The sequence below is a fragment of the Rhinopithecus roxellana genome, chromosome 15 (genome assembly GCF_007565055.1).
Source record: "Rhinopithecus roxellana isolate Shanxi Qingling chromosome 15, ASM756505v1, whole genome shotgun sequence".
NCBI lineage: Eukaryota > Metazoa > Chordata > Mammalia > Primates > Cercopithecidae > Rhinopithecus > Rhinopithecus roxellana.
Genome location: NC_044563.1, coordinates 111,354,003 through 111,379,557, shown reverse-complemented (window position 1 = coordinate 111,379,557; position 25,555 = coordinate 111,354,003). Strand labels below are relative to the sequence as shown.

The following is a 25,555-nucleotide window of genomic DNA, read 5'->3' as shown; positions in this document are numbered from 1 at the left end:
ACTGCCCATTATAATTATAAAAATGCCATTGATTTAAAGAAAGATCCAAGTTTCTGAGAGATTAAAATATTGGGGGAGGGGAGTTTGTTTTAGAATCAAGGAAATATGCGTGCAAGTGCCCTTCTGTCAGCAGCTCCCTGAAGTCAGGATTCTGGATGGTGCCTGAGAGTCTCTTGGCCTGTCCTCCTGGTTGCAGGATGAATGCTGCAGCTCCAAGCATCCCATCATACATCAGCCTTCTGGGCAAGAGGGAAAAGGCTGGGAGGACTAGGGCTCTCCTTTTGTTAGGAACATCTTCCCCTGGAGTCATGAAACGAACATCTGCTGATACTTTGTTAATCAGAATTTAGTAACATGCTACCCTTGCTATAAGTGAACCTGAAAAGCTTAAGTCGGGTAAAAGGGAATGAACTGCTGTGATGGGCTTGCTAGATCAGTCATGATTTATTGTCACAGGCAGAGTATATTGTTGCCCTGAAAAACAGTGGGATTCTGTTAACAAAAGAAGGAGGAATGGTTGCTGTGCTGGCAAATGTCTTACGTAGGAAGCTTCTAAATTTGACTTCACAGATATTTCTTATATCTGCAAAGATAGTACTTTTTTGCATTTAATAATGAAGAATTCCTTGTTTTGTGCTCAAGACAGTAAGACATTTTTTGTTGTTGTTGTTTTTGTTTTTTGAGATGGAGTCTCACTCTGTGGCCCAGGCTGGAGTGTAGTGGCATGATCTTGGCTCACTGCAACCTCCGCCTCCCAGGTTCAAGCAATTCTCCTACCTTAGCCTCCTGAGTAGCTGGCATTACAGGCATGTACCACCATGCCCAGCTAATTTTTGTATTTTTAGTAGAGACAGGGTTTCACCGTGTTGATCAGGCTGGTCTCAAACTCCTGACCTCGTGATCCACCTGCCTCAGCCTCTCAAAGTGCTGGGAGTACAGGCATGAGCCACTGCACTGGCCATTGTTGTTGTTTTTTGAGACGGAGTCTTGCTCTGTTGCCCAGGCTGGAGTGCAGTGGTGCAGTCTCAGCTCACTGCAGCCTCCACCTCCCAGGTTCAAGCAATTCTCCTGCCTCAGCCTCCTGAGTAGTTTGGACTATAAAGCACACACCACCACGCCTGGCTAATTTTTGTATTTTTAGTAGAGGTAGTATTTCACCATGTTGGCCAGGCTGGTCTTGAACTCCTGACCTCAGGTGATCCTCCTGCCTTGGCCTCCCAAAATGCTGGGATTACAGGCGTGGGCCACCATGCCTGGCCAATACTGATTTTAATGAAATGTTATGATGTATATATAAGTTGTTACAGTTTGGTACCTAGTTAAGCAATTGTCCCATATATCACATGGGAATATGATATTTTTAGGAAATAAAGTCCTTCAGCCTACTACATACTGAATTGTTATCTTATTATTATTATTTTATTTTTTTGAGACAGAGTCTCACTCTGTTGTCCAGGCTGGAGTGTAGTGGCACTATCTCGGCTCACTGCAACCTCTGGCCAGGCTGATCTCGAACTCCTCACCTCAGGTGATCTGCCTGCCTCGGCCTCCCAAAGTGCTGGGATTACAGGCGTAAGTCACAATGCCCAGCCTAAATTGTTATCTTAGACTACCTAATTATAAACATCTTAAGAAACTTGCTAGTAACAGGGAACTAAAATTAACAGCTTTGGACTTCTCAATATTCTTATTATATGGCACTGTCATATGCTGTTACTTGGATTAGTGTTGGCTGTCCAGTTAGTTGAGAGCGATTCTTCCCATTAGATGCTTATTGCCATTTCACTAACTTTTAAAATAAAGTATGCCATCAGTTGAAGTATGCCTGGGAAATCTTTCCTTGATCCAAATCACTGGGGTTGATCTTACCCTAAACCCATATTATTTGTGCTTTGAAAATGATTTGAAACTCAAATATTTTGGTTTTTGCCCTTTGTTTGTTTGTTTTTTTCACTGCCCCAGCTTGAAGAAGAGAGTAAAGGAGATTGTACATAAAGCGTTTTGGGATTGCTTGAGTGCACAGCTAAGTGAAGACCCCCCAGCATATGACCATGCTATCAAACTTGTAGGAGAAATCAAAGAGGTGAGGCAAAGAGTGAATTGTGATGCATTTCTGGTGTGTTAGGAGTGTGTATTCAACTTCTTGTGTCACCACCAGAAGTCTTTAAAGAAATTGAAGGATCAAGAAGTTAAATTACTTGCCAGAAGCTGGATCAAGAGTGTTTTTGGCTTATTGCCCTTTTTAAAAAAAGTTTTAAGCAAACCATGATAACCTGAAGGCATTAAAGACAACAAAGTTATTTCACAAAATCTAGATTATTTATAAGTTTTAATAGATGTGGACACATTCCATTTATAATGGCCAAAAAGTGACTCAGCCTTTGGGATTGAGAAAGCTTTAGGTAGGAGGGACTGTTTTTGCAGTGCCTTTAGCAATAGCATCAAAGAAGAAATGTATGCATGGAAATTGTCATCTATGGTTGGCTCATAGGCTCACATTAATAAACATGCTTTTCTTTTTTCACCATTAACAGTTTTTTTTCTATCCATTTAATTGCTACCTAGAGCTTAAATGAAAGCTTGAGTAGCTATTATAAATGATTTGTAAACATGTTTTTCTGTAGGTTTGTTGAATAAGAAGTAAAATATGTGCATATTACATAGCAATTGGTAAGCCCTTATTTGGATAGTTATAAATTACATATAATTAGAAATGATATCTAAGGAATTTTGATTAAACGTAGCTGTGTTCTCTTGTAGACTCTCTTATCTTTCTTGCTGCCTGGTCATACTAGACTGAGAAACCAGATAACAGAAGTCTTGGATCTGGATCTGATAAAGCAGGAAGCAGAGAATGGGGCCCTAGACATTTCCAAACTGGCAGAATTCATTATTGGCATGATGGGGACACTGTGTGCACCTGCTCGAGATGAGGAAGTTAAGAAACTAAAGGACATTAAGGAAATAGTGCCCCTTTTCAGGTATGGGAATATGTTAATCATATTCCGGCAACTACAATTCAGAGGCATTTTCTTTTTTCTTTTTTCTTTTTTTTTTTTTTTGAGATAGAGTCTTACTCTGTTGCCTAGGCTGGAGTGCAATGGCGTGATCTTGGCTCACTGCAACCTCCACCTTCCGGGTTCAAGCAATTCTCACGCCTCAGCCTACTGAGTAGCTGGGATTACAGGCACGCACCACCATGCCCGGCTAATTTTTGGTAGAGATGGTGTTTCACTATGTTGGCCAGGCTGGTCTCGAACTCCTGACCTCAAGTGATTGGCCACCTTGGCCTCCCAAAGTGCTGGGATTACAGGCGTGAGCCACTGCGTCTAGACCAGAGCTATTTTCAACTTAAACTTCCTGAAGTCTTGGTACTCATGGATTAAAAAAAAAAAAACAAAACTTTTTCTTTTGAAAAAGAAAACAACATTTTCTTTTGAAAAATTCCAAACCTACAGAAAAGTTACAAAAACAGTACAATCAACACTCGCAGACCCTTCATGTGGATCCATCAGTTTTTATCATGTTGTCACATTTGCTGTGCTGCCCAGGCTGGTCTGGAACTCCTGGGCTCAAGCAGTCCCCCCGCCTTGGACTCCCAAAGTGTTGGGATTACAAGCGTGAGCCATGTGTCTGGTCCTCTTCTCCTTTAATACTATGTTTACTTTACAAGTGTTTGGTTCTAAATCCTTTTTTCTTTCAGAGAAATTTTTTCTGTGTTGGACCTAATGAAAGTGGACATGGCCAACTTTGCTATCAGTAGCATCAGGCCTCATCTCATGCAGCAGTCAGTTGAATACGAAAGGAAGAAGTTTCAAGAGATTTTGGAGAGGCAACCAAGTATGTTTAATATTTTGTGGTACTTTTTTTGTTGTCGGTGGTTTTTCATTTTAGCTGCCATAGCTTGTTGCATAATATTATTTTCAGAACAAAACTAAAATTTAGTATGAGAATAGTCTAATTTGAAGAAGGAAAAGCACAAAATGTTAGGACTACATCTAGAGTTGTTAAGCATTGAAAAGAAAACATGACAAGCAAAAGGAATGTGAGTAGGCTATGAGAATAGAAATTAAAAGCAATGAAGTCCTAAATTATAAATTTTTTTAATGAAAACACCAGTTTGAAATAAAATACATTCTTGGTCTTGATTTTTGAAAACATGACAGACGTCCTGTGAATGTTAATTTACTTTTCTTCTCCCTGTGTGGCATAGCAGGAAATTTAACTTTGCTTTTGTTCTGGATGCATAAATCTTCTTGTTTCATACCCAGGAAGAGTCTCATTTTTATGAACCTCTCCAATGACTGCAGAAAACAGACGACTATCAGAATGTAAAACTGTATTGTATTTCTAGGGTGCTTTTTATGGTCTCTGCATTGCTAGCTGACATTCTGGGTAAATTTCAGTCTTCAGATTCAATGTATGATGAATTCCGTTTGGCCTCTAATTTTGCTGACGAGGCGATGAAAACAGCAGTCTCTGGGTTGGTTCAGTTGCCGGACCAGTTTGGTTAAGTGAATGCCCCATGCAGTTGATTCATCCAGCCCCAGGCAGAGAAGTCTGAGGTGGTGCTGGGGCCAGGGGAAGTTGGGAAAGGGCAGGGTAGAGGTAGAAGTAGAAGAGGTTTGGTAATGTTTACTGAGTGCCAGGCTTGTGCCAAGGGCTGGATGTGCATGATCATATGTAATCCTCACACAGTAAGCTGATGAGCCAGGCACCTTTTTTTTAACCCCATTTTACAGATGTTGGAAACAGGTTTTGAGAGATTTTTGACCAGAATGGATTGACCACAAGCTTACACTCTCACCAGTGTTGTGAGAGTATTGGGAATATATATATGTATATATTTTTTGAGATGGAGTCTCCTCGCTCTGTCACCTGGGCTGGAGTGCAGTGGTGTGATCTCTGCTCACTGCAACCTCCGCTGGGCAGAGTTTTGTAGACTGAAGAGCCTTAATATTAAGGCCTGGCCTTGGAAGCTGGGGTGCAGTGGAGGACTCACTGGTAGGGTGGAAGCAGCTACAATGCCTGCGTCTAGCACTTAACTCACAACTTTCATGAAAGCCCGGGTTTCCCAAAGCTTGCGGGTTATAGAGAATGCTGTCTGCAGAAGAGAGGGTGAAGCCAGATGGCCCAGCAGTCAGGACCAAGAGCTCAGGGCAAACTGGAGCTACATCCCCCTGCCCCAGTGAAGAGCAGACCACCGCTGTGACCTTGGCCGTCCACTTGGTTTTAAGGAAGCAGGAAGCCTCCACTGACAGAGCTGCCGCACCTCCTGGGACCTGACAGGCAGTTTTTATTAGATGATGTGCAAGATCCTCCAGCTCTCTCTGTCCCTCAGAGTGCCCGCTGCATTACTTAGCTTAGAAAAGCAGGGGTGCATGAGGGCTGCTGAAAGCTAGAAGGGGCTTTCCTGACAGAGACAGAGTTCACTTTCCCCCAGGTGGAAGGGAAGCCAGACTGATACAAGGTTAAGATAAACAAGGAAAAGCCTCATCGTCAGTGTAGAGGATAGTTTACACAGGGAAACTCTAGCCGGTGTCTCATCCCATCTGTCTCTAGAGCTGGAGTCGCCAGGGCTTTGGGGCCCATCTTATGCAGTGGTCAGGACGGGAGAGAAAGGAAGGAAGGTTTGTTAAATACCAGGTGAGTGGCAAGGCCTGGCTAGGTGTCATATATTCGTTATTATTATTATTATTATTATTATTATTATTATTATTATTATTACTTTAGACAGGGTCTAGCTCTGTCACCCACGCTGGAGTGTAGTGGTGTAATCTTACCACTCACTGCAACTTCAACCTCCGGGGTTCAAGTGATTCTCCTGCCTCAGCCTTCCAACTAGCCGGGGCTACAGGCACGTGCCACCATGCCCAGCTAACTTTGGTATCTTTTGTAGAGACAGGGCCTTGCCACATTGCCTAGGCTGGTCTTGAACTCCTGGGCTCGAGCAGTCTAACTACCTCAGCCCCCCAAAGTGCTGGGATTACAGGCATGAGCCACCATGCATGGCTTATTCATTATCTTGTTTAATCCTCACAACAGCCTGTGAGGTGGGTGTTGTGAATTTCCCTGTATCAGGCATCTGAAACTCAAGACACATTATGACTTGCCTGAGATCCCTCAGTTAGTCATTGGCACTACTATGATTTGATCCAAGTTTTATTTGATTCTGAAGTTCCTACTTTCTACTTGATCACTCTGCCAGGACTTCGACTGTCCCTTAAGTAATTCCGGGAAGCATCCCTTCTCAGTGTCAAGGTAATGTATGCAGCTTTGTTCTTCACAGATTCCCTGGACTTTGTCACCCAGTGGCTGGAAGAAGCCTCAGAGGACCTTATGACTCAGAAGTATAAACACGCCCTGCCAGCTGGGGGAGCAGCTGCTGGCTCTGGGGACATGCCCAGGCTGAGCCCTGTTGCTGTCCAGAATTACGCTTATCTGAAGCTTCTGAAGTGGGACCACCTCCAGAGGCCGTTCCCCGAAGTAGGTCCCCTGAGCCATCTCACTACTCATATTTGTTTTTGTGCTGCTGAACTTTTTAAGAATAGCTTTGGCCAGGCACGGTGGCTCACTCCTGTTATCCCAGCACTTTGGGAGGCAGAGGCAGGCAGATTGCTTGAGGTCAGGAGTTTGAGACCTGCCTGGGCAACATGGTGACACCGTCTCTGTACTAAAAATACAAAAAATTAGCTTGGCGTGGTGGCAGGGCCTGTAGCCCCAGCTACTTGGGAGGCTGAGGCAGAGAATTGCTTAAACCTGGGAGGTGGAGGTTGTGGTGAGCCGAGATTGTGCCCCTGCACTCCAGCCTGGGCGACAGAGTGAGACTGTCTCAAAAAATAAAAATAAATAAATAAGTAAATAAATAAAATAAAAGATAAAGCTTTATTCTGATATAATTCATGTACCAGAAAATTCTCCCTTTTAAAGTGTACAACTCAGTGTTTTTTAGTATAGTCACGGAGTTATGCATCCATTACGACTGTTTAATTAAAAACATTTTCATCATCTCCAGTAGAAACACTGCACCCATTAGCAGTCACTGCCCTTTCCCCCTCCCTCCAACCCCTGAAGCCACAAATCTGCTTTCTGTCTCTATGGATTTGCCTATCCTGGACATTTTATTTAAATGAAATCATACACTATCAGCCTTTTGTGCCTGGCTTCTTTCCCCAATGTTTTTTCATGTTGTAGCATATGTAACAGTACTTTAGTCCTCTTCTCCACTGTGTTTTTTTCTTTGTTGTGGTAAAATACACATAACATAAAATTTACCGTTTTAACCATTTCTAGTTTTCCAGTTCAGTGGCATTAAGTGCATTCACATTGTTGTGCAACCATTGCCACCAGCCGTCTCCAGAACATTTTCATTTTTCCTTCTGTGAAACTGTCTTCCCACCAAACACACCAAACAGTAATTCCCATTGCCCCCGCCCTCTGGCCCCTGGCAGCCACCATTCTATTTTGAGTCTCTATGAATTGGACTAATCCAGATACCTCATATGAGTGGAATTATACAATCTTTGCCCTTTTGGGTCTGGCTTATTTTACTTAGCATAATGTCTTCAAGGTTCATTTATGTTGTAGTATATGTCAGTGTTCCCTTTCTGAGTTTTACATTTTTAAAAAATTTTAGAGACAGGGTCTCATTGTATTGCTCAGGCTAGGTAGTACAATAGCTCACTGTAACTTTGAATTTCGGGGCTCAGGTGATCCTCCTGCCTCAGCCTGCTGGGTAGCTAGGACTATAAGAGTGTACCACCACACCCAGCTAATTTTTAAATGTGTTTTTTGTAGAGACAGGGGTCTCGCTATGTTACTCAGGCAGATCTTAAACTCCTGGCCTCAAGTGATCCTCCCTCCTTGGCCTCCCAGTGTTGGGATTACAGGCATGAGCTACCACACCCAGCCCTCCTTTCTTTTTTAGGCTGAATAATATATTTTTCTGTATGGATGTACCACATTTTGTTTATTCATTCATCAGTTGACAAACATTTGGGTTGTTATTATAAATTATGCTTCTGTGAATATTCCAGTACAAGTTTTTGCATGGACATATGTTTTTACCTCTCTTGGTTACGTACCTAGGATTAGAATTGCTGGGTTACGTGGTGACTCTTAAGTTTAACATTTTGAGGAACGGCCAAACTGATTTCCAAAGCGGCTGCATCATTTTACAATCCCACCAGCAATGTACAAGACTCCAATCTGTGCTGCTGCACTTTTCTCCTGTTTTTGCTCATCTTGATAGAAACCACAACAGAGGTGTGGTTGTTCACAGCTTTATCTAAAGAAACTTCTTCCTCTTCCATGCTGAACAGTATTTTTTCTTTTTATGTTTTTCACAATACATACTTCTAACTGCAGGACTTCTTTAAGAAGATGACTAAGAAGGGATTCCCCCAGTGTTTCTCTAAATAGCTGTTCTGTTACGTAGACTCCCCCCTCTTTTTGGGGGGTACGTGAGTTTCTTATCACTAGCCTCAGATTCAGCTACTTCTCTAAATATCTTTCTTGTAAGTTCCTTATTTTTCCTTTCAAGAAGTTGTGAGCTTAAGATTTTGCCTCTTGCCTCTGAGTTCCCTGTTTTGTGCTGGAGGAAGCTCTAAAGAGAATGTTAAATTGGAGATGGGAAAATGTTCCCTTTGAACTGTGGCATGTTCTCTTCTGGAGGGAAGTTCTTAGCCTGACATTTCTGTTTAAAAATAGCTATGGGAGACCATCCAATACCTCCCTTTTCCCTACCGCTGATCATCTTCCCCAGGCCTTAGATACCCCTGCTTCTTCATCCCATAAATATCCCTGAGCTCTCTCTATGGAAAGGAGGATGTGAGACCTGTTCTCCAGACTCCTCACTTGGCAGTCTTATGAATAAACCCTCTCTTGTTAAAAAAAATAAAAATAAAAATAAAGAAAGAAAGAAAAGAAACGCTGTGGGGAAGATGGTGATGGTCCCTGGGGACAGCTGTCTACTCCAGGAATTGATCCTTGGCAATCTGCATCCTAAACTCACATCCTGCGGACTGTTGGGAAGCCACAAAGCCATGTGAATTCAGAAAACAGGCTGACGATGAGTCCTTGGGATTGTATTTGTATCAGCAGAAGATTCTTAATCCTCAGAGTTTTTACTTCTTGGCTGTGACCCCACATTGTTCATGTCTTGATTTGGCACATCTCAGTTTCTGACAGCGAGAAAGGTCCTTAGAGTCCATTCGATAAGCCTGTAAACTCTCTCAGATCAGACACCCATCTGCTCAGCCTTTCCCTTCTCCTCCCATCACCCACACGGGCGGAGTCGCTGGCATGGTAGGACCCAGGGCTCCCTTTAACATGGGGGAGGCAGTCGTGGGAATGCGCTTGCTTTCCGGGAGGCTTTAGGTTGTTCTCTGTCACTTCTACTCTCTGTGCTTCCTGTTTTTTTCTCTTCCTCCCTATTTGCCAGTTTTTACAAGCTTCCTTTGTGTTGGGTGCTGAGTGGGTACCAAGGTGAATAAGTGTAGGCTCTGCCCGCAAGACACTCTTCTCTTCCATTGCTCTGGGATTTTTGTTGTTGTTGTTTTAAGATGGAGTCTCACTATGTTGTCCAAGCTGCAGTGTAGTGGCTATTCACAGGCATAATCATAGCACACCGCAGCATCGAACTTCTGGCCTCAGTGATCCTCCTGCCTGAGCCTCCCAGTAGTTGGGACTGCAGGCACTCACCACTGCACCTGGCCTTCCATTGCTCTGTACAGGATGACTAGCTGTCCTAGTTTGCGAGTGGGGGTTCACAGGACTCGGGAATTTCCATTTGAAAACTGGGACAGTCCCAGACAAACTGGGAGGAGTTGGTGGCCCTAGGTCTGTACCTCATTATACTTTTCTTCCCAACAATAGGTATAACTTTTATTTATCGAGCGCTGGCTCTGCCAGCCACTTTATATGTGGCATCTTTCTTCAGCTTTAAAACAGCCCTGTGATTTGGGAGTCCCCATTCTGCAGAGGCCTGACAAAGTTGGCGATGCTTGCATGAGGTCATGCTATTTTTTTTGTTTGTTTGTTTTTTGAGACGGAGTTTCACTTTTGTTGCCCAGGCTGAAGTACAATGGTGCAATCTCAGCTCACTGCAACCTCTGCTTCCTGGATTCAAGAGATTCTCCTGCTTCATTCTCCCAAGTAGCTGGGATTACAGACATGCGCCACCACACCCGGCTAGTTTTGTATTTTTAGTATAGATGGGGTTTCACCATGTTGGTCAGGCTGGTCTTGAACTCCTGACCTCAGGTGATCTGCCCACCTAGTCCTCCCAAAGTGCTGGGATTACAGGCGTGAGCCACTGTGGCCAGCCAGGGAAGTCATGCTATTAAGCATGGAGCCTGGCTTTACACCCAGGCCTGTCTGTGTTCTTAGTGAGGATGCTATACTGCGTCCTTGCTCAGGAGGAATGACTCTGAGATGGAGGGGCTATTTCACACCAGACTCCCTCAAAGCTCTGACACACTAGCGCAAACCCTGAGGGAAGCTGCAGAGGCAGGTGTGGGGGCTGTGGCGCTCCCGCCCTCTGCTTGCTAGCCTGGACCTGCAGATCAGCGATGGCCTCTTCTGTTCATTACAGACAGTTTTAATGGACCAGTCTCGCTTCCATGAGCTCCAGTTGCAGCTGGAACAACTGACCATCCTGGGGGCTGTGTTGCTGGTCACCTTCAGCATGGCAGCCCCAGGAATTTCCAGCCAGGCCGACTTTGCTGAGAAACTCAAGATGATTGTGAAGATTTTGCTAACAGATATGCACCTACCGTAAGTGGAACTTTCGTGCATGGATGGGAGGCAGTGGATGGCAGAGAGCCGACTAGAGTCTCCCAGAGGGGTCTCCCACTGTAAGGCAGAACCCAGGGCCACTCTCTAGGAACTGAGAAGAAACCTTGCTGTCTCAGTTGGTTCACTTGGCGAAGACCCCAGCAGAGTTTATTCAGGGTCATAGGGTCAGAGTTAGAATCTGCTGCAGAATTAGCAAAGCTCTAGGATAGTGGCTTTAAAATGTGTGTGACTAACCGAGTAGCCTATAGGGCCTTAGAGGCCACACCGAGGAGTGGGTTATTATCCTAAGAGCTGTAGAGAGCCATTGAAGTGTTTGAAGCAAGAGGGGGAACGTAATTAGATTTATGCTCTTAAGTTTAAATTTTGGCGTGGGGCGCATGGTAGATGTGAGGGAGCATTTAGGGGGTGAGAGAAGAAGTGGCTCGGGCAGGGAGGTAGGCCATGGGCAGGGTGAGGAGTGCTGGTATCGATGGTTGCTTGCCTTGAGAAGTCAGAGATCCTAGGCTTAGGGGTCCTGTGGCCCTCCATTGCCTATTAGCATGCTCCTCCCGGGGCCTGGCTTGGTGCTGAGTGCCATCAACTCATTTATTCTCCCTACGCAGGGAACAGAATGCTGTCTGACCCCTTCCTTCTTTAATGGGGTTGTCTTTGTCTCCTGACCTCCAAGGTTCTTGTGTTTGATGTTTGTTGAGGGCTTTATTCCTCTCCCAAAGCCATTCAAATGTTTTAAACTCCTACTGGAGCTTATGAGGAAACTGAAACCCAGAGACATTAATTGGGACAAAAATGTTTGTGACTAGGAGCCGCGGTAAGAAATTCATTTTCCGTTGTGACCTAGTACACACTTAACACACATGTAACAGAAACGAAAACCTCTCAAAATGGAACTGACCCTAACCGTGTTTAATGCAGCCTGATATTTTCTACTCTATTCTTATTCCATTAAAAAAAATATTGGTTGCTACCCACTGAATTGCTTTCATAACCAACTAACAGTAAAAAGTAGAGCTCTATGGGACGGTCATGAGAGAAACCAGCTATACTCCTGCAGAGCTGCATGTATGTGGTTGAAGTGTTCTGCACTTGCATGTTCCCCACAGGCGTTCTGTGCTCAGTGTAATGCATCATTTTCTTACCCAGCACGAGTCCACATCTGCACACGTGCAGGCTTCATGACCGCTCCTACCATGGAGTCATACTGGGTGACTTCTTTGGTTTCCATCCTATAGAATATCTTTGAGTGGTTCTTAGTAAATGCTCTATCTGACAAGGTCCAATTCAGAGACTTCTTCAAGGGAAGTACCCCCTAAACATTCTCATCCTTACAAAATGTAGAAATTTTACTGCTGAATTTGCACAAAGCATGGGTATGTTCAGTGCAGTGTGGGGCGTGTCCACATGTTGTAACTAGGGGTTCAGCAGTTTTGACAGTCAAACTAGTTTGCTGAGAGGCCAGGAAACTGTTTGCTCGGCTGAGGGCCTAGCCTGAGGCCTTTGCACAGGCACAGCTCTGGGCTGTCACCTAGGTCCCTGCCTGGAGAACTACTCTGTCAAAGCTCCCGCTGAGGAAGGGACCCAGGTCAGTGCTTTCTTGGGAGCCCAGCCTTGCACTCCCATATCCACCCTGGCCCTCCAGGGGTGGGCACAGAACTGGTGCCAATGGTGAGTGCTGGGGCTTGCTCCCACGCCCCCCAGTAATTCTACATACAAAGGATCTAGACCCAGAACAGAGGCAGTTACCTTCTCACAGCATGCCTGCCATCAGGGGCAGGCGCCCTGGGAAAACCCGGGGGACCCAGGGAATCCAGATACTCTTTTTTTTTTAACTTTAGGATTTGACTTTTCTTTTTTCTTTTATTTTTTTTTTACATTTTTTAATTAAAAAAAATTTTTTTTTGAGATGGAGTTTCACTCTTGTTGCTGAGGCTGGAGTGCAATGACGTGATCTCGACTCACTGCAACCTCCACCTCCTGGGTTCAAGTGATTCTCCTACCACAGTCTCCCTTGTAGCTGGGATTACAGGCACCTGCCACCATGCCCAGCTAATCTTTTTGTATTTTTAGTAGAGATGGGGTTTCACCATGTTGGCCAGGCTGGTCTTGAACTCCTGACCTTGAACTCCTGATCCATCTGCCTTGGCCTTCCAAAGTTCTGGGATTGTAGGCGTGAGCCACCGAGCCCGGACTCTTTATTCTTTTAAAAGTAGTTAATACGTGTGCATGTTTCAAAAATCAAAAGGTACAAAAGGACATCCAATGAAAAGTTTCTCTCTCCCTCTTGTCCCACAGCTACCAAATGCTTGCTTTCTTGTGTATTCCTCCAGAGGTATATCGAGATATTCTGAGGTCATTCCAGGCTGATTTTATCACAGAGAGGCTAGCAGGAAGTTGTGCTTTGGGTCGTTGGTCCTGGTATACTCTGAGAGCCCCCGCCCTTCCCACTGTCTTTTCTAGCAGAGGGAGAGAAAGAAGTCCCCCTGGTCAGGTATGCACAGCCTGAGAGGTAAGGTGGCAGGGAAAAGAGTCACAAATCGTCCCTTGAACACATAAATCCAGTTATTGGTGCTGTCTTTCTCACCCAGTTGTGGGCGGTTGGAGCCGGTTAGAGGTGTATTTTACTTATAGGCCCTTTCTCCCCTCCTCTGCCCCAGCTCCTTCCATCTGAAGGACGTCCTCACTACCATTGGGGAGAAGGTGTGCCTGGAGGTGAGCAGCTGCCTCTCCCTGTGTGGGTCCTCCCCCTTCACCACGGACAAGGAGACCGTGCTCAAGGGCCAGATCCAGGCCGTGGCCAGCCCCGATGACCCCATTCGCAGGATCATGGGTACGTTTGGGGAAGGCAGGCAGCAGGGATATGCCCTCCGAGGGGCTGGAGGACAGGCCCCTCTGAAGAAACCTGAGGGTTTAGTTGGGGTTAAAGTGCTGATGGGTGAGAAGATGGTGTAATGAAGCACCACAGAGAGACCAGGGCCACCCAACAGACGGGCACAGGACAAGGCAGCCATCATTGTTCGAAGGACTGCGACCTTGGAATCACTCTCCTGGATTCACAAGCAGTGTCCCAGGGCTTGCTGTGCAGCTTGGGCGTGTAACTTGACACTCGAGTTTCCTCATCTCTAAAGCGGGAATAAGAGCAGCAACCTTACAAGGTTGCTTCAGGGACTGCCTGCGATGAAAAGGTAAAGTGCTTGCCATAGTGCCTGGCAGCACGTAGTAAGCGCTCAGTAAATAGGAGCTGTTACAAAAAGAGCTGAATAGTAAAATAAAGATGTTATTTAAAAACACAATTAAAATAATATTAAATATTAGTATATAATACTATTAACATATCAAATGTAATAAAACTGTTAAAATGGTAATATTAAGATATTGCTGTTTAAAATTTATAATAAACTTGGAGTATTAAAATATTTTAATGCATATTCTATAAAACATTTAAAACATTCTATAATATTAGCTATTAGTTAGCACAGCAATGGCTTTGTGAAAAATTCTGTTAATTAGCTTGACGTAATCATTTCATAGTATATACATATATTGAAAACATCATGTTGTATACTGTAAATACGTAGTTTTGTTTGTTTGTTTTTGAGACAAGTTCTCACTCTGTCTTCCAGACTGGAGTGCAGTGGTGTGATCTCGGCTCACTGCACTGTACCTCCGCACTCCACCTCCCAGGCTCAAGCAGTCCTCCCACGTCAGACTCCCCAGTAGCTGGGACTACAAGCATGCACCACCACACCCAGCTAATTTTTTGTATATTTTGCAAAGACGGGGTTTTGCCATGTTGGCCAGGCTGGTGTCAAATTCCTGGACTCAAGTGATCTGCCTGCCTCAGCCTCCCAAAGTGCTGGGGTTAACAGGCATGAACCACTGCACCCAGTCAAGATTTATACTCACAACCTTGGTAGGGAGGCAGGAAAGTGCCTGTAAGTAGACCTGTGGCCAGCAAGTTGCTTCTCATCCTGCTGCCTGGGTTGTTTCGTAACAGCCAGTTATCAATAGATTGAAAACCAGCCCTTACTGGGAGGATCACTGAAAACCAGGAGTTCGAGACTACCTGGGCAGCTTAGTGAGACCCCATCTCTACAAAAGAATTTTTTAAAAGATATATAATTAGCCAGGATAGTGACATGCATCTGTAGTCCTTGCTACTCGGGAGGCCGAGGCAGGAGAATCAGTGGAGCGCAGGAGATTGAGGCTGCAGTGAGCTATGATTTGACCACTGCACTGTAGCCTGGGTGACAGAGAAAGACCTTATTTCAGAAAGAAAGAAAGAGAGAGAGAGAGAGAGAGAGAGAAAGAAAGAGGAAGGAAGGAAGGAGGGAGGGAAGGAAGGAAGGAAGGGAGGAAGGAAGGGAGGGAAAGAGAGAGAGAGAAAAAGAAAGGAAAGAAAGAGAAGAGAAGAAAAAAGAAAAGAGAAAAGAAAAGAGGGAGGGAAGGAAGGAGAAGGAAGGGAAGGAAGGGAAGGGAGAAAGAGGGGAGGGAGGGAGGGAGGGAAGGAGGGAAGGAAGGAAGGAAGGGGAAGGGGAAGGGGGAAGGGAGGAAGGGAGGCAAGAAAGCAAAGAAAGCAAGCAAGCAAGAAAGAAAGAAAGAAGAAAAGAAAGAAGAAAAGAAAAACCAGTCTTTGGGTAGGAACAATACAAAGATTTCTACTTTGGTGAGGCTGCCAGCCCTGGGAAGCTTAGAGAACCAAACTAACTTAAGAATAAGGGTGCTGAGCACGGTGGCTCATGCCTGTAATCCCAGCACTTTGGGAGGCCGAGCCGGGCAGATCACCTGAAGTTGGGAGTTCGAGACCAGTCTGACCAACATGGAGAAACTCTGCCTTTACCAAAAATACAAAATTAACTGGGCATGGTGGTGCATTCCTGTAATCCTAGCTACTTGGGAGGCTGAGGCAGGAGAATCGCTTGAACCTGGGAGGTGGAGGTTGCGGTGAGCCGAGATTGCGCCATTGCACTCCAGCCTGGGCAACAAGAGTGAAACTCTGTCTCAAAAAAAAAAAAAAAAAAAAGGATTAAGGGTGATAGGGCCAGGCGTGATGACTCACGCCTGTAATCCCAGCATTTGGGAGGCCAAGGCGGGCAGGTTACCTGAGGTCAGGAGTTCGAGACCAGCCTGGCCAACATGGTGAAACCCCATCTCAACGAAAAATATAAAACTTTGCTGGGCATGGTGGCGTGTGCCTGTAGTCCCAGCTACTTGCAAGGCTGAGGCAGGAGAATCACTTGAACCCGGGAGGCGGAGGTTGCAGTGAGCCGAGATTATGCCATTGCACTCCAGCCTGGGAGACAAGAGGGAAACTCCATCTTAAAAAAAAAAAAGGAGAAGGAGAAGAAAGAAGAAGAAGAAAGAAGAAGAAGAGTGATAGGGCCCGGTGCAGCAGCTCATGCCTGTAATTCCAGCACTTTGGGAGGCTGAGGCAGACGGATCACTTGAGGTCAGGAGTTTGAGAGCAGCCTGGGCAACATGGTGAAACCCCCCCTCTACTAATAAGACAAAAATTAGCTGGGCATGGTGGCATGTGCCTGTAATTGCAGCTACTCAGATGACTGAGGGAGGAGAATCACTTGAACTCGGGAGGCCAAGGTTGCAGTGAGCTGAGATTGTGCCACTGCACTGCAGCCTGGGTGACAGAATGAAACCGTGTCTTGAAAAAAAAATAATGGCCGGGCGCGGTGGCTCAAGCCTGTAATCCCAGCACTTTGGGAGGCCGAGACGGGCGGATCACGAGGTCAGGAGATCGAGACCATCCTGGCTAACACGGTGAAACCCCGTCTCTACTAAAAAATACAAAAAACTAGCCGGGCGAGGTGGCGGGCGCCTGTAGTCCCAGCTACTCGGGAGGCTGAGGCAGGAGAATGGCGTAAACTCGGGAGGCGGAGCTTGCAGTGAGCTGAGATCCGGCCACTGCACTCCAGCCCGGGCGACAGAGCAAGACTCTGTCTCAAAAATAATATAATAATAATAATAATAATAATAATAATAATGGGTGATAGGCCCTGTCTTGTCCTGTCAGCAGTTTCTGTCTGTGTTGTGAGGCTCAGGAGGGTATAAGTTATTTGCACCTGAGAGGATTCCCCAGGCAGGAGGCAAGGCATATAGTTTGAGAAAGTCCATTCCATATAAATGTCTGTATTGTTTTTGTGATAAAATCTGCAAGAAGTATGACTGGATCAAATCTTTTTTCATGAGGATACACAAGGGTGCAAAAGCACTGTGAAGGGGAATGGACTAGAAAAGCATCAACATAAATTATTCTTCCAAATAGGACAAGTTTACAAATGCCCTTGACTTCCATGCAGGCATCAGAGAAGGAAGCATGAGCTGCTTTCATGGAGGCTTAGTAGGAAAAGGGTCTTTTTTGAACCTGTAATTCCTGCTTGATTTTTCCACCTTTTTATGTGATTGTCAATGATGGCTAACCCTGGTCTCAGGATGTGTTGCTCCTCTGAGAGCAGAGCATGTCTCCAGTCTTCCTTTACTCACTCATGCGTTCATTTTTTTTTTTTTTTTTGAAACAGAGTCTTGCTCTGTCACCAGGCTGGAGTGCAGTGGAGTGATCTCAGCTCACTACAACCTCCACCTCCTGGGTTCAAGTGATTCTCGTGCCTCAGGCTCCCGAGTAACTGGGACTACAGGTGTGGACCACCACACCTGGCTAATTTTTGTATTTTTAGTAGAGATGGGGCTTCACCACATTGGCCAGGCTGGTCTTGAACTCTTACCTCAGGTGACCCACCCACCTCAACCTCCCAAAGTGCTCAAAGTGCTGGGATTACAGGCGTGAGCCACTGCGCCCGGCCACTCATGCATTCATTCTTGCATTCCAAGTGTGTTTGAGCTTCTCCTGGGAGCTGGGTCTCATGCTGGGCACTGTGCTGAGTGCTGAGGAGACATGGTGAACAAGATGAGCATGGCTCCTACCTTCATGAAACTAACCATCTAGAGTGGAGAGAAAACATTATAAATGGGATGAATATGCAGACGTGCAAGGTGTTGTGGGTATCTGGTCTAGGAGTATTGATCGGGGACAACTTCCCCTAAGAGGTGATGGTTAAGCTGAGAACTGAGGCACGGTCGGGTTTGTAAGGTGAAGGACAAGAAACAACTGACCACTTTCTTTTTTGTCACAGAATCTCGAATCCTGACCTTCTTAGAAACCTACCTTGCCTCGGGTCATCAGAAGCCATTGCCCACAGTCCCTGGGGGACTCAGTCCAGTTCAGAGAGAGCTGGAGGAAGTTGCTATTAAATTTGCTCGTCTGGTCAACTATAACAAGATGGTCTTCTGTCCCTACTATGATGCAATTCTCAGTAAGATCCTCGTCCGATCCTAACGTGTATGCACCCTACAGCAGCAGTATTACTCACTAGCCGCAGAATACCTGTTCTCAACTCTAATGTTGCATTGGAAAATGGCTATATAGTACACGTCTATTTAACAGCACCGACTCCAAAGGGAAGAATATTGTGTATCACTGTTGAAAAGACTTGTTGAAAAATCCAGTGAATTCTGAGAGATTGTATTTATGAGTGCAAGTTTACAAATCAAAGAAGCTTTTTGTTCTCGAGTTTTATAGGTAACACTCAGCTGTGTCTCCACTCCTCCCCCATCATGTCCTTCTAAGGAGGCTCTTCTGCAATCTGGGTAGTTCTTTCAGATGCCCCATGCTGAGCTGACAGCCATCCAAGCGCAAAAGAGACCAAGCCATGGCCTCACCTCCTGCCCTCCCTCAGACAGCCTTGTCCCTCACCCCTCCCTCCGGGTATTTTTGTTAGAAGGGCTACATAACGTCTTATTGCCATTTTCTCCCCCTATTTATTGCTTCCTCCCTGCCTGGCCTAGCCAGGGCTCCCAAGCCCTTTTTTCTAGAGGAGAGTTATTTGTCTCTCTCTCTCTTTTTTCTTTTCTACTTTTTTTTTTTTTTTAATATTTAAACATTCTTTCTTTTAACCTTCCCCCAAAGATACAGAGTTACTGGACTTTAAAAAGCTTGTTTTTTTATACAAAATTACTCCTGCGTCTAGGTGAGAGCAGTTATGACTTATGAGATCTAGTGAAAGGAAATTATTTGACGTTCAAGCCTTGAAAATCAAGGAGGAAATGTTTTCAAAAATAGTTTACTGTAATGTAAAGGAAGAGAAATGTCTGGAATTCTTACTGAAAAATGGACTCTGAGACAATACGCAGATGTGTTGATTGAATTAAATTCTGGAGTTAGATTTAACTGTTTTCAGATAAAATAGCTTGAGTTCACGAATCTCCTAGATAAGGAAGTCATAGAAAATCCCTTGAGCATTATTTTTCGAGGAACTTCAGTGACCAGAATTCCTGACATGTCCTCTGAGTGTGAGTGATTTGGGTCTCATAGATGATCTGTTCTGTTTTTTTTTTTTGTTTTTTTTTTTTTAAGTGTACACATGCATGTGTGCATTTTAGACAGGGACATTATATTAGAAGCAGAGCCATGAAACTGGAATGACCTCCAACTGCCAGAAAAGCAAGTAATATCGGCACCTAAAGCCTTCTGGACAGGAAGCTAAGAGAAACTTAGAAGCTGGCCGGGCGTGGTGGCTCATGCCTGTAATCCCAGCACTTTGGGAGGCCGAGATAGGCAGATCGCCTGAGGTCAGGAGTTTGAGACCAGCCTGGGCAACATGGTGAAGCCCCATCTCTACTAAAAATACAAAAATTAGCTGGGTGTGGTGGCACGCACCTGTAATCCCAGCTACTTGGGAGGCTGAGGCAGGAAAATCGCTTGAACCCGGGAGGCAGAGGCTGCAGTGAGCTGAGATCGCACCACTGCATTCCAGCCTGGGCAACAGAGTGAGACTCTGTCTTAAAAAAAAAAAAAAAAAAAGAAAAGAAAAGAAACTTGGAAGCCATTTCAGAAAGACTCCAGGAAGGCTAGCAGTCATTCCTACACAACCGGGGGAAGGACTACGTTTTACTGCAAACAGCTGTTTTCTCTGATTCTTCTTTGTAAGGAAATGCAGTGATTTTGTGTTTTCAAGGAAGACTTGAAGAAGCAGTTGGGTAGGTATTCCAGTAGAACTGATGGGGAGGAAAGCAGATACTCCATGAGAAGGGTATCAGACCCAGTAGAGTCAGAATATATTCTGCTTTCAGGATTTTTGAGATTGCTGATGGTCCCAGGGTTTATACAAGGACTTAGATCTGGCTGTAGAAACTCAGGTAGAAATTACATGTATGCAGATCAGAGCTGATGTTGGTTCTAATCTATAATGATGTGATAAATTAAAACAAAAAACAAAACAAAAAACAGAGCTGGGCATGGTGGCTTACACTATAATCCCAGTACTTTGGGATGCCACAGCAGGAGGATCACCTGAACCCAGGATTTCCAAGTCCAGCCTGGGCAACATAGTGAGATCACATCTCTACAAAAAATACAAAAAAAAAATTAGCCTGGCATGGTGGCACACATTTGTACTCCCAGCTACAAGCTGAGGCTGAGGCAAAAGGATCGCCTGCACCCAGGAGTTCGAGGATGCAGTGAACTATGATCGTGCCACGGTGCTTCAGCCTGGGTGACAGAGCCAGACCCTGTCTCTGCTCAACAATAAACATAGAGCCAGATGTATCTTTTTGAGTCCCAGGCAGGAGACTGGAGAATCTGGGTCTCTGTAATCTGGCAGACTGCCGCATTTGTGAGGGTACTTTTACTCATATTTATTATTGTGTGTGTGTGAATGTGTGTGTTTGTTTAATAGAAACCATATCACTTCATTTGTTACAGCAAATGATTCAAGAGGGCCCTAGAAAGCTTTTTCATCCACAGAATTGCAGAAAGGATAAGCACCCTCACCACCCAAGCCTTTGGTTCATTTTGTTTTGTTTTAATCTCTGTTCTCTTACCACAATGACATGCTGCATCCAGAATGGAACTCTATCTTCAAGTTGTTTTTTTTTTTTTTCCGAGATGGAGTCTTGCTCTGTCACCTAGGCTGGAGTGCAGTGGTGCGATCTCAGCTTACTGCAGACTCCGACTCCCGGGTTAAAGCGATTCTCCTACCTCAGACTCCTAAGTAGTTGGGATTACAGGCACGTACCACCACGCCTGGCTAATTTTTGGATTCTTAGTAGAGACGGGGTTTCACCATGTTGGCCAGGCTGGTCTCAAACTCTTGACCTCGTGATCCATCTGCCTTGGGCCTCCCAGAGTGTTGGGATTACAGGTGTGAGCCACCGCACTTGGCCTGTCTTTAAGTTTTATACTAGTTACGAGGCTAGTCTATCAGAATGTCCCTAATTTAGCTGAGGAACCTGGACAAGTCTTCCTTGATTTCAGCTTCATCCCAAGGCCCGTGAATGTTTTCTTTAAAAAGCTGCAGGCGAATGAGGTAAAATGAACAGAGACATGAGACAGAAATCAACAGAAGGGCAAAGAGTATGGCTCCCACAGCTCTTCCAAGGCCAAAAAGGCAAAAAGCAGTGTGACCACTACATAGCCCTTGGGAGTCCATGCCTTTAGTTTCTCCTGTAACATGAGCCACAGGACAAAAATCTGCATGGCAAGTGTTACCATGATGGAGACATGCAGGGACTGGGGAAGGCGTGAAGCCAAGCCTCCAGAAGCCAAGATGGCCGTGTTCAAGGATAGTTGCTGGATACAATGGATACAAAGGCATCATTGGCACCATAGCTAAAAAAGATGAGGTGGCCTAGCAGCCTGAAGAGCAACATGGCCTAGATGGTGTCAGTGCTGACAGACTCTGGCAGGGTCTTAGCACTGGTGAAAAGCCATTAGTGAAAGTAATGAAGACTAGGGGCACTTTTCAGGTCAGCCCACCGGATCCACCCACTCTTCCGCCCTTCACTTCCATCAGTGAGATCAAACAAAATATACCCGATCAGTGAAGAAGCCAGGACAGTCCCAACAAGCCAGTGGGAGGCCAGAAGACCCTCATCCATATACCACCAGATAACCAGAAACACACAAATACTGCACAGCTGCGGGATCAACACACTGGACTCAAATACCACAGCCCAGTGTTGGTATTTCCAAGCATGGATGTTTTTCCGGAGCTCTTCCAGGAACTGCTCTTCCTGGAACCGCCAGTCCACACAGTTATCAGGAAATGGCTGTTGCTTATACAAGACCCTCTGCCACTTTACCTCCCTTGTGCTAGTTACAGGTTGGGCACACATTATCCTTTCATTCAAACTCAGGCCAGTTTAATCATCCCTCTCATAGAGGTCCATGTGGTTCTTGTTGATGACATTTTGAAATGAGACCTCCCTGGAAATTCCATGTCTTGGTTGATATTCTACCGACCTTTCCTGGTTTTCAAAGGCAGCAATCCAGGCCAGGCCTACAATAGATGAGTTTGTCTCTGAGGCAGGATAATACAGCCAAGTTCCTGGGGACGCATGGCTGGGGGATGGCAGTTGCCTGCCTTTTTCCTTGTAAGGGTACTTTTTTTTTTTTTTTGAGATGGAGTCTGGCTCTGTCACCCAGGCAGGAGTGCAGTGGCACGATCTCGGCTCACTGCTACCTCCGCCTCCTGGATTCACGCCATTCTTCTGCCTCAGACTCCTGAGTAGCTGGGACTACAGGCGCCTGCCACCATGCCTGGCTGATTTTTTTGTATTTTTAGTAGAGACGGGGTTTCACTGTGTTAGTCAGGATGGTCTCCATCTCCTGACCTTGTGATCCACCCGCCTTGGCCTCCCAAAGTGCTGGGTTTACAGGCGTGAGCCACCACGCCTGGCCGTGAGGGTACTTTTAAAGAAGATAATATCTTCCATGGTGTATTCAATGAGGTCATATCTGGAATTGTTCCCTTGAGGTGGAGGCTGCTTTGTGGTCACTGTGCCTGGCGGTTGTATGATCCTGGGTTCCTGGGCTGAGAAGCCTCAGCCTCAGAGTGTTTGGGGCCTTTTCGTCCCGCTCCAAGACTGAAGGAGAGGAGCTTACCCCCAACTGCACAGCGCTGATCACCACTTCCTACAGTCATTCTTCCTAAATCTCAAAAACTCTTCTTTTTTAAGAGTAGATTCTTGCAAGGTATTTTCCCCTCCTGAGTTCTTACATTGCCAGAGTTCCATTTGCACAGTTTGAAATCTTGAGGCATGAATAACTGACTTCACAGACTCTCTTGGCCCCCCACTACCTCGGTGTCCACTGGTGGAATTCTGCAACTGGCAAAAGTCAAGAATGAAGGAAGCAAACTTCAGAACCACAATATTCGTATTGAATCATTTTGTTGTTGCTCTATGAAGATAAGTAAGCTAATTTTCTTCCTGGAATGTCATAGGATTATTACTAAGGGCCAGGGAGATCCACTTCGTTCATTTAGTCACTCAGGAAGCATTGCTAAGCATCCCCTGTACCATCCCCTACAGCTTTCCTTCCAAAACGAAGCATCCTTTGGAGTGTGTTGTCCTTCAGAATCGAATGGATTCTATATGCTGCATTCAGTAACAGGTTGTGGAGACAAGTGTCTTCCTGAAATTGCTAAGCGTATTTGGCAGTAATACTTCACTACTTGTGGATAGAACTGAGAGTGAGGTCAGTATCACCAAGCCTCTTGGATTTCTTCAATAGTCTCATGGATGAGAGAATGTTTAGAGCAGTAACTGCTACTTTGTTGGCTCTTGGTTGGGTGGATGGATTCTTAGTCCTGGTGTTTTTAAAAATCTCATTCCGGCCGGGCACGGTGGCTCACGCCTGTAATCCCAGCACTTTGGGAGGCTGAAGCGGGTGGATCACCTGAGGTCAGGAGTTCGAAACCAGCCTGACCAACATGGCAAAACCCTTCCCTATTAAAAATACAAGAATTAGCCGGGTGTGGTGGCACGTGCCTGTAATCCCAGCTACTTGGGAGGCTGAGGCAGGAGAATCACTTGAACCCTGGAGGTGGAGCTTGCAATGAGCCGAGATTGCACCATTGCACTCTAGCCTGGGTAACAGAGTGAGACTCCGTCTCAAAAAAAAAAAAAAAAAAAAAAAAAAAAATCTCATTCCGTCTAAAGCAAGCTACAAAATGTGACTATTTATGTCACAATATGACTCAGCCATAAATGTACTTCAGGTAAGAAGCACACTAACATGATATCTTACTGATCAAATGCAGTCGGTAGGTATATATGAATTTTTTTCTCTGTGAAGAAAAGCTATTAATAAGTTTGACTTAATAGGCCTATAGTATGCACATACTGGCCAAGATTCTAAATGGATTATTCAGCAGTTGTGTTTTTGTGGAGGTGCTTATTCTCATTTCTCCAAAGCCTTAAGATTCCTGGGAATAGAGGAAATGTTGCTGCCACCAACTTTGCTGGTGAATTTCAAAGAGAATAGGTGTTTGCTGTTTGATTTCCGGTGACCTTTTGGCGAGCTCTGATGTATATGTAGAACATTTGTGTTTCTTTCCATTTTGAGGCCAGGTGGTAGAGTGGAAAGACTGGGAGCTGTCAGGAAACCAGGGCTCGGATCTCCACTCTGTTATGTACCAGCTGGGGCAAATCAGGGCCCATTCCCAACTCCTTTAAAATGAAAGGACTAGACTTGGTCTTTAACCTCCCTTCTGATTCTAACATTTTGTGGTAGCAGGATTGTGCACAAAGAATTAGAGAAATAATCTGGTTTTAGTCTTTTTTCCTCTATCGCCGCCTTACCGGTTGTACAACATTGAGCCAGTCATTCTCCCCAAGGCCTCAGTATTTTCATTGTTAATTGGGAACATTCCTAATTCACGCTGTTGCTGTGAGGATTACATTTGGTAATGAATGTTAGAATGCTTTGTACATGGAAAAGGACTATACCTTTCTTTTTTAACTACAAAAGCGAACATGTAACCCTGTACCTGTAGGCGCACATCTGCTGTGGTGTTACGTTCCACTGTTAGCGCCCAACCTCGCTTCTGTCAAGCACATTTTACAGGCCTGTCGGGAAGGTTTTCTTCCTGTCCTCTCCCAAGACTTGTTTATGTTCATCATCTCTTCTGTACTAGAGCTGCAGTCTTACGTTTGCTTACTTCCTGACATCCACCTCCACCCCAGTGATTTCTCCCCATCTCCAGCTCTATATTATTTGAACTAAATGAATCCATGAATGAACCAATGAGTGGATGAATGAATGGTAATGGATAATGGGCTATGAAGTCATATTTAAAGGCACTGTCTCATTTATAAACAATCTAAATAAATAACTACAATGATATTTGCAAGTGTGTATTTATATTGGATTTTGCATTATGTAATTATTTTAATGGAAAGCCTTTTTAGTCATAGTATTCAAAGCAACTTCAAGGGCTGGGGAAGGGGATAACCTTTAAGCCCAGGTAAGCTCTGTTTATTAAACCATCAAATGTTCACTGGTACTTTCAGAAATAGCCAGAGTTCTACAAAATATATGTTAAAAGTCTAAATAGATTTAATTCTACTTAAAACTGTCCCTCATGTGGGTTTCTGTCACACCTGACTTACATTTATTACCTACTGAACTTAAGAACCAGAACTAAACTATAGGCCTGGTTCCATGGAGTGTCACTTTTCTTGACTTAAAAGTTAGCTTAAAACAAGAGGGGCTGGGCGAGGTGGCTCACGCCTGTAATCTCAGCACTTTGGGAGGCTAAGGCAGGCAGATGATTTGAGGCCAGGAGCTCTAGACCAGCCTGGGCAACATGGCAAAACCTTGTCTCTATTAAAAGTACAAAAATTAGCCGGGCATGGTGGCATACACCTGTGCTCACATCTCAGTAGGCTGAGGTGGGAGGATTGCTTGAAC

At 45.0% G+C, this 25,555-nt stretch overlaps 1 protein-coding gene and 1 pseudogene across 7 annotated transcripts in view; one reads left to right on the top strand and one right to left on the bottom strand.

Annotated features, from left to right (window-relative positions):
- Positions 1 to 24,988, top strand: part of TCP11L1 (t-complex 11 like 1) — a 39,874-nt gene extending 14,886 nt beyond the window's left edge. For 4 of the 6 annotated variants that reach the window (XM_030917534.1, XM_030917535.1, XM_030917536.1 and 1 more), the window contains 7 exons: positions 1,963 to 2,083; positions 2,761 to 2,981; positions 3,704 to 3,840; positions 6,275 to 6,486; positions 10,595 to 10,776; positions 13,449 to 13,621; positions 17,937 to 24,988. In XM_030917534.1, coding sequence (XP_030773394.1) covers positions 1,963 to 2,083; positions 2,761 to 2,981; positions 3,704 to 3,840; positions 6,275 to 6,486; positions 10,595 to 10,776; positions 13,449 to 13,621; positions 17,937 to 18,139 — 1,249 coding nt within the window. In that variant the 3' untranslated portion in view covers positions 18,140 to 24,988. The remainder of the gene's footprint in view (positions 1 to 1,962; positions 2,084 to 2,760; positions 2,982 to 3,703; positions 3,841 to 6,274; positions 6,487 to 10,594; positions 10,777 to 13,448; positions 13,622 to 17,936) is intronic. The other 2 variants (XM_010358345.2, XM_030917538.1) reach the window with 2 other exon arrangements.
- On the bottom strand, positions 21,078 to 21,975 carry LOC104658336 (annotated as a pseudogene). The gene has a single exon (XR_004053542.1). The product of XR_004053542.1 is annotated as a phosphatidylinositol N-acetylglucosaminyltransferase subunit C-like (transcript).
- Positions 24,989 to 25,555: the final 567 nt, after the last annotated feature.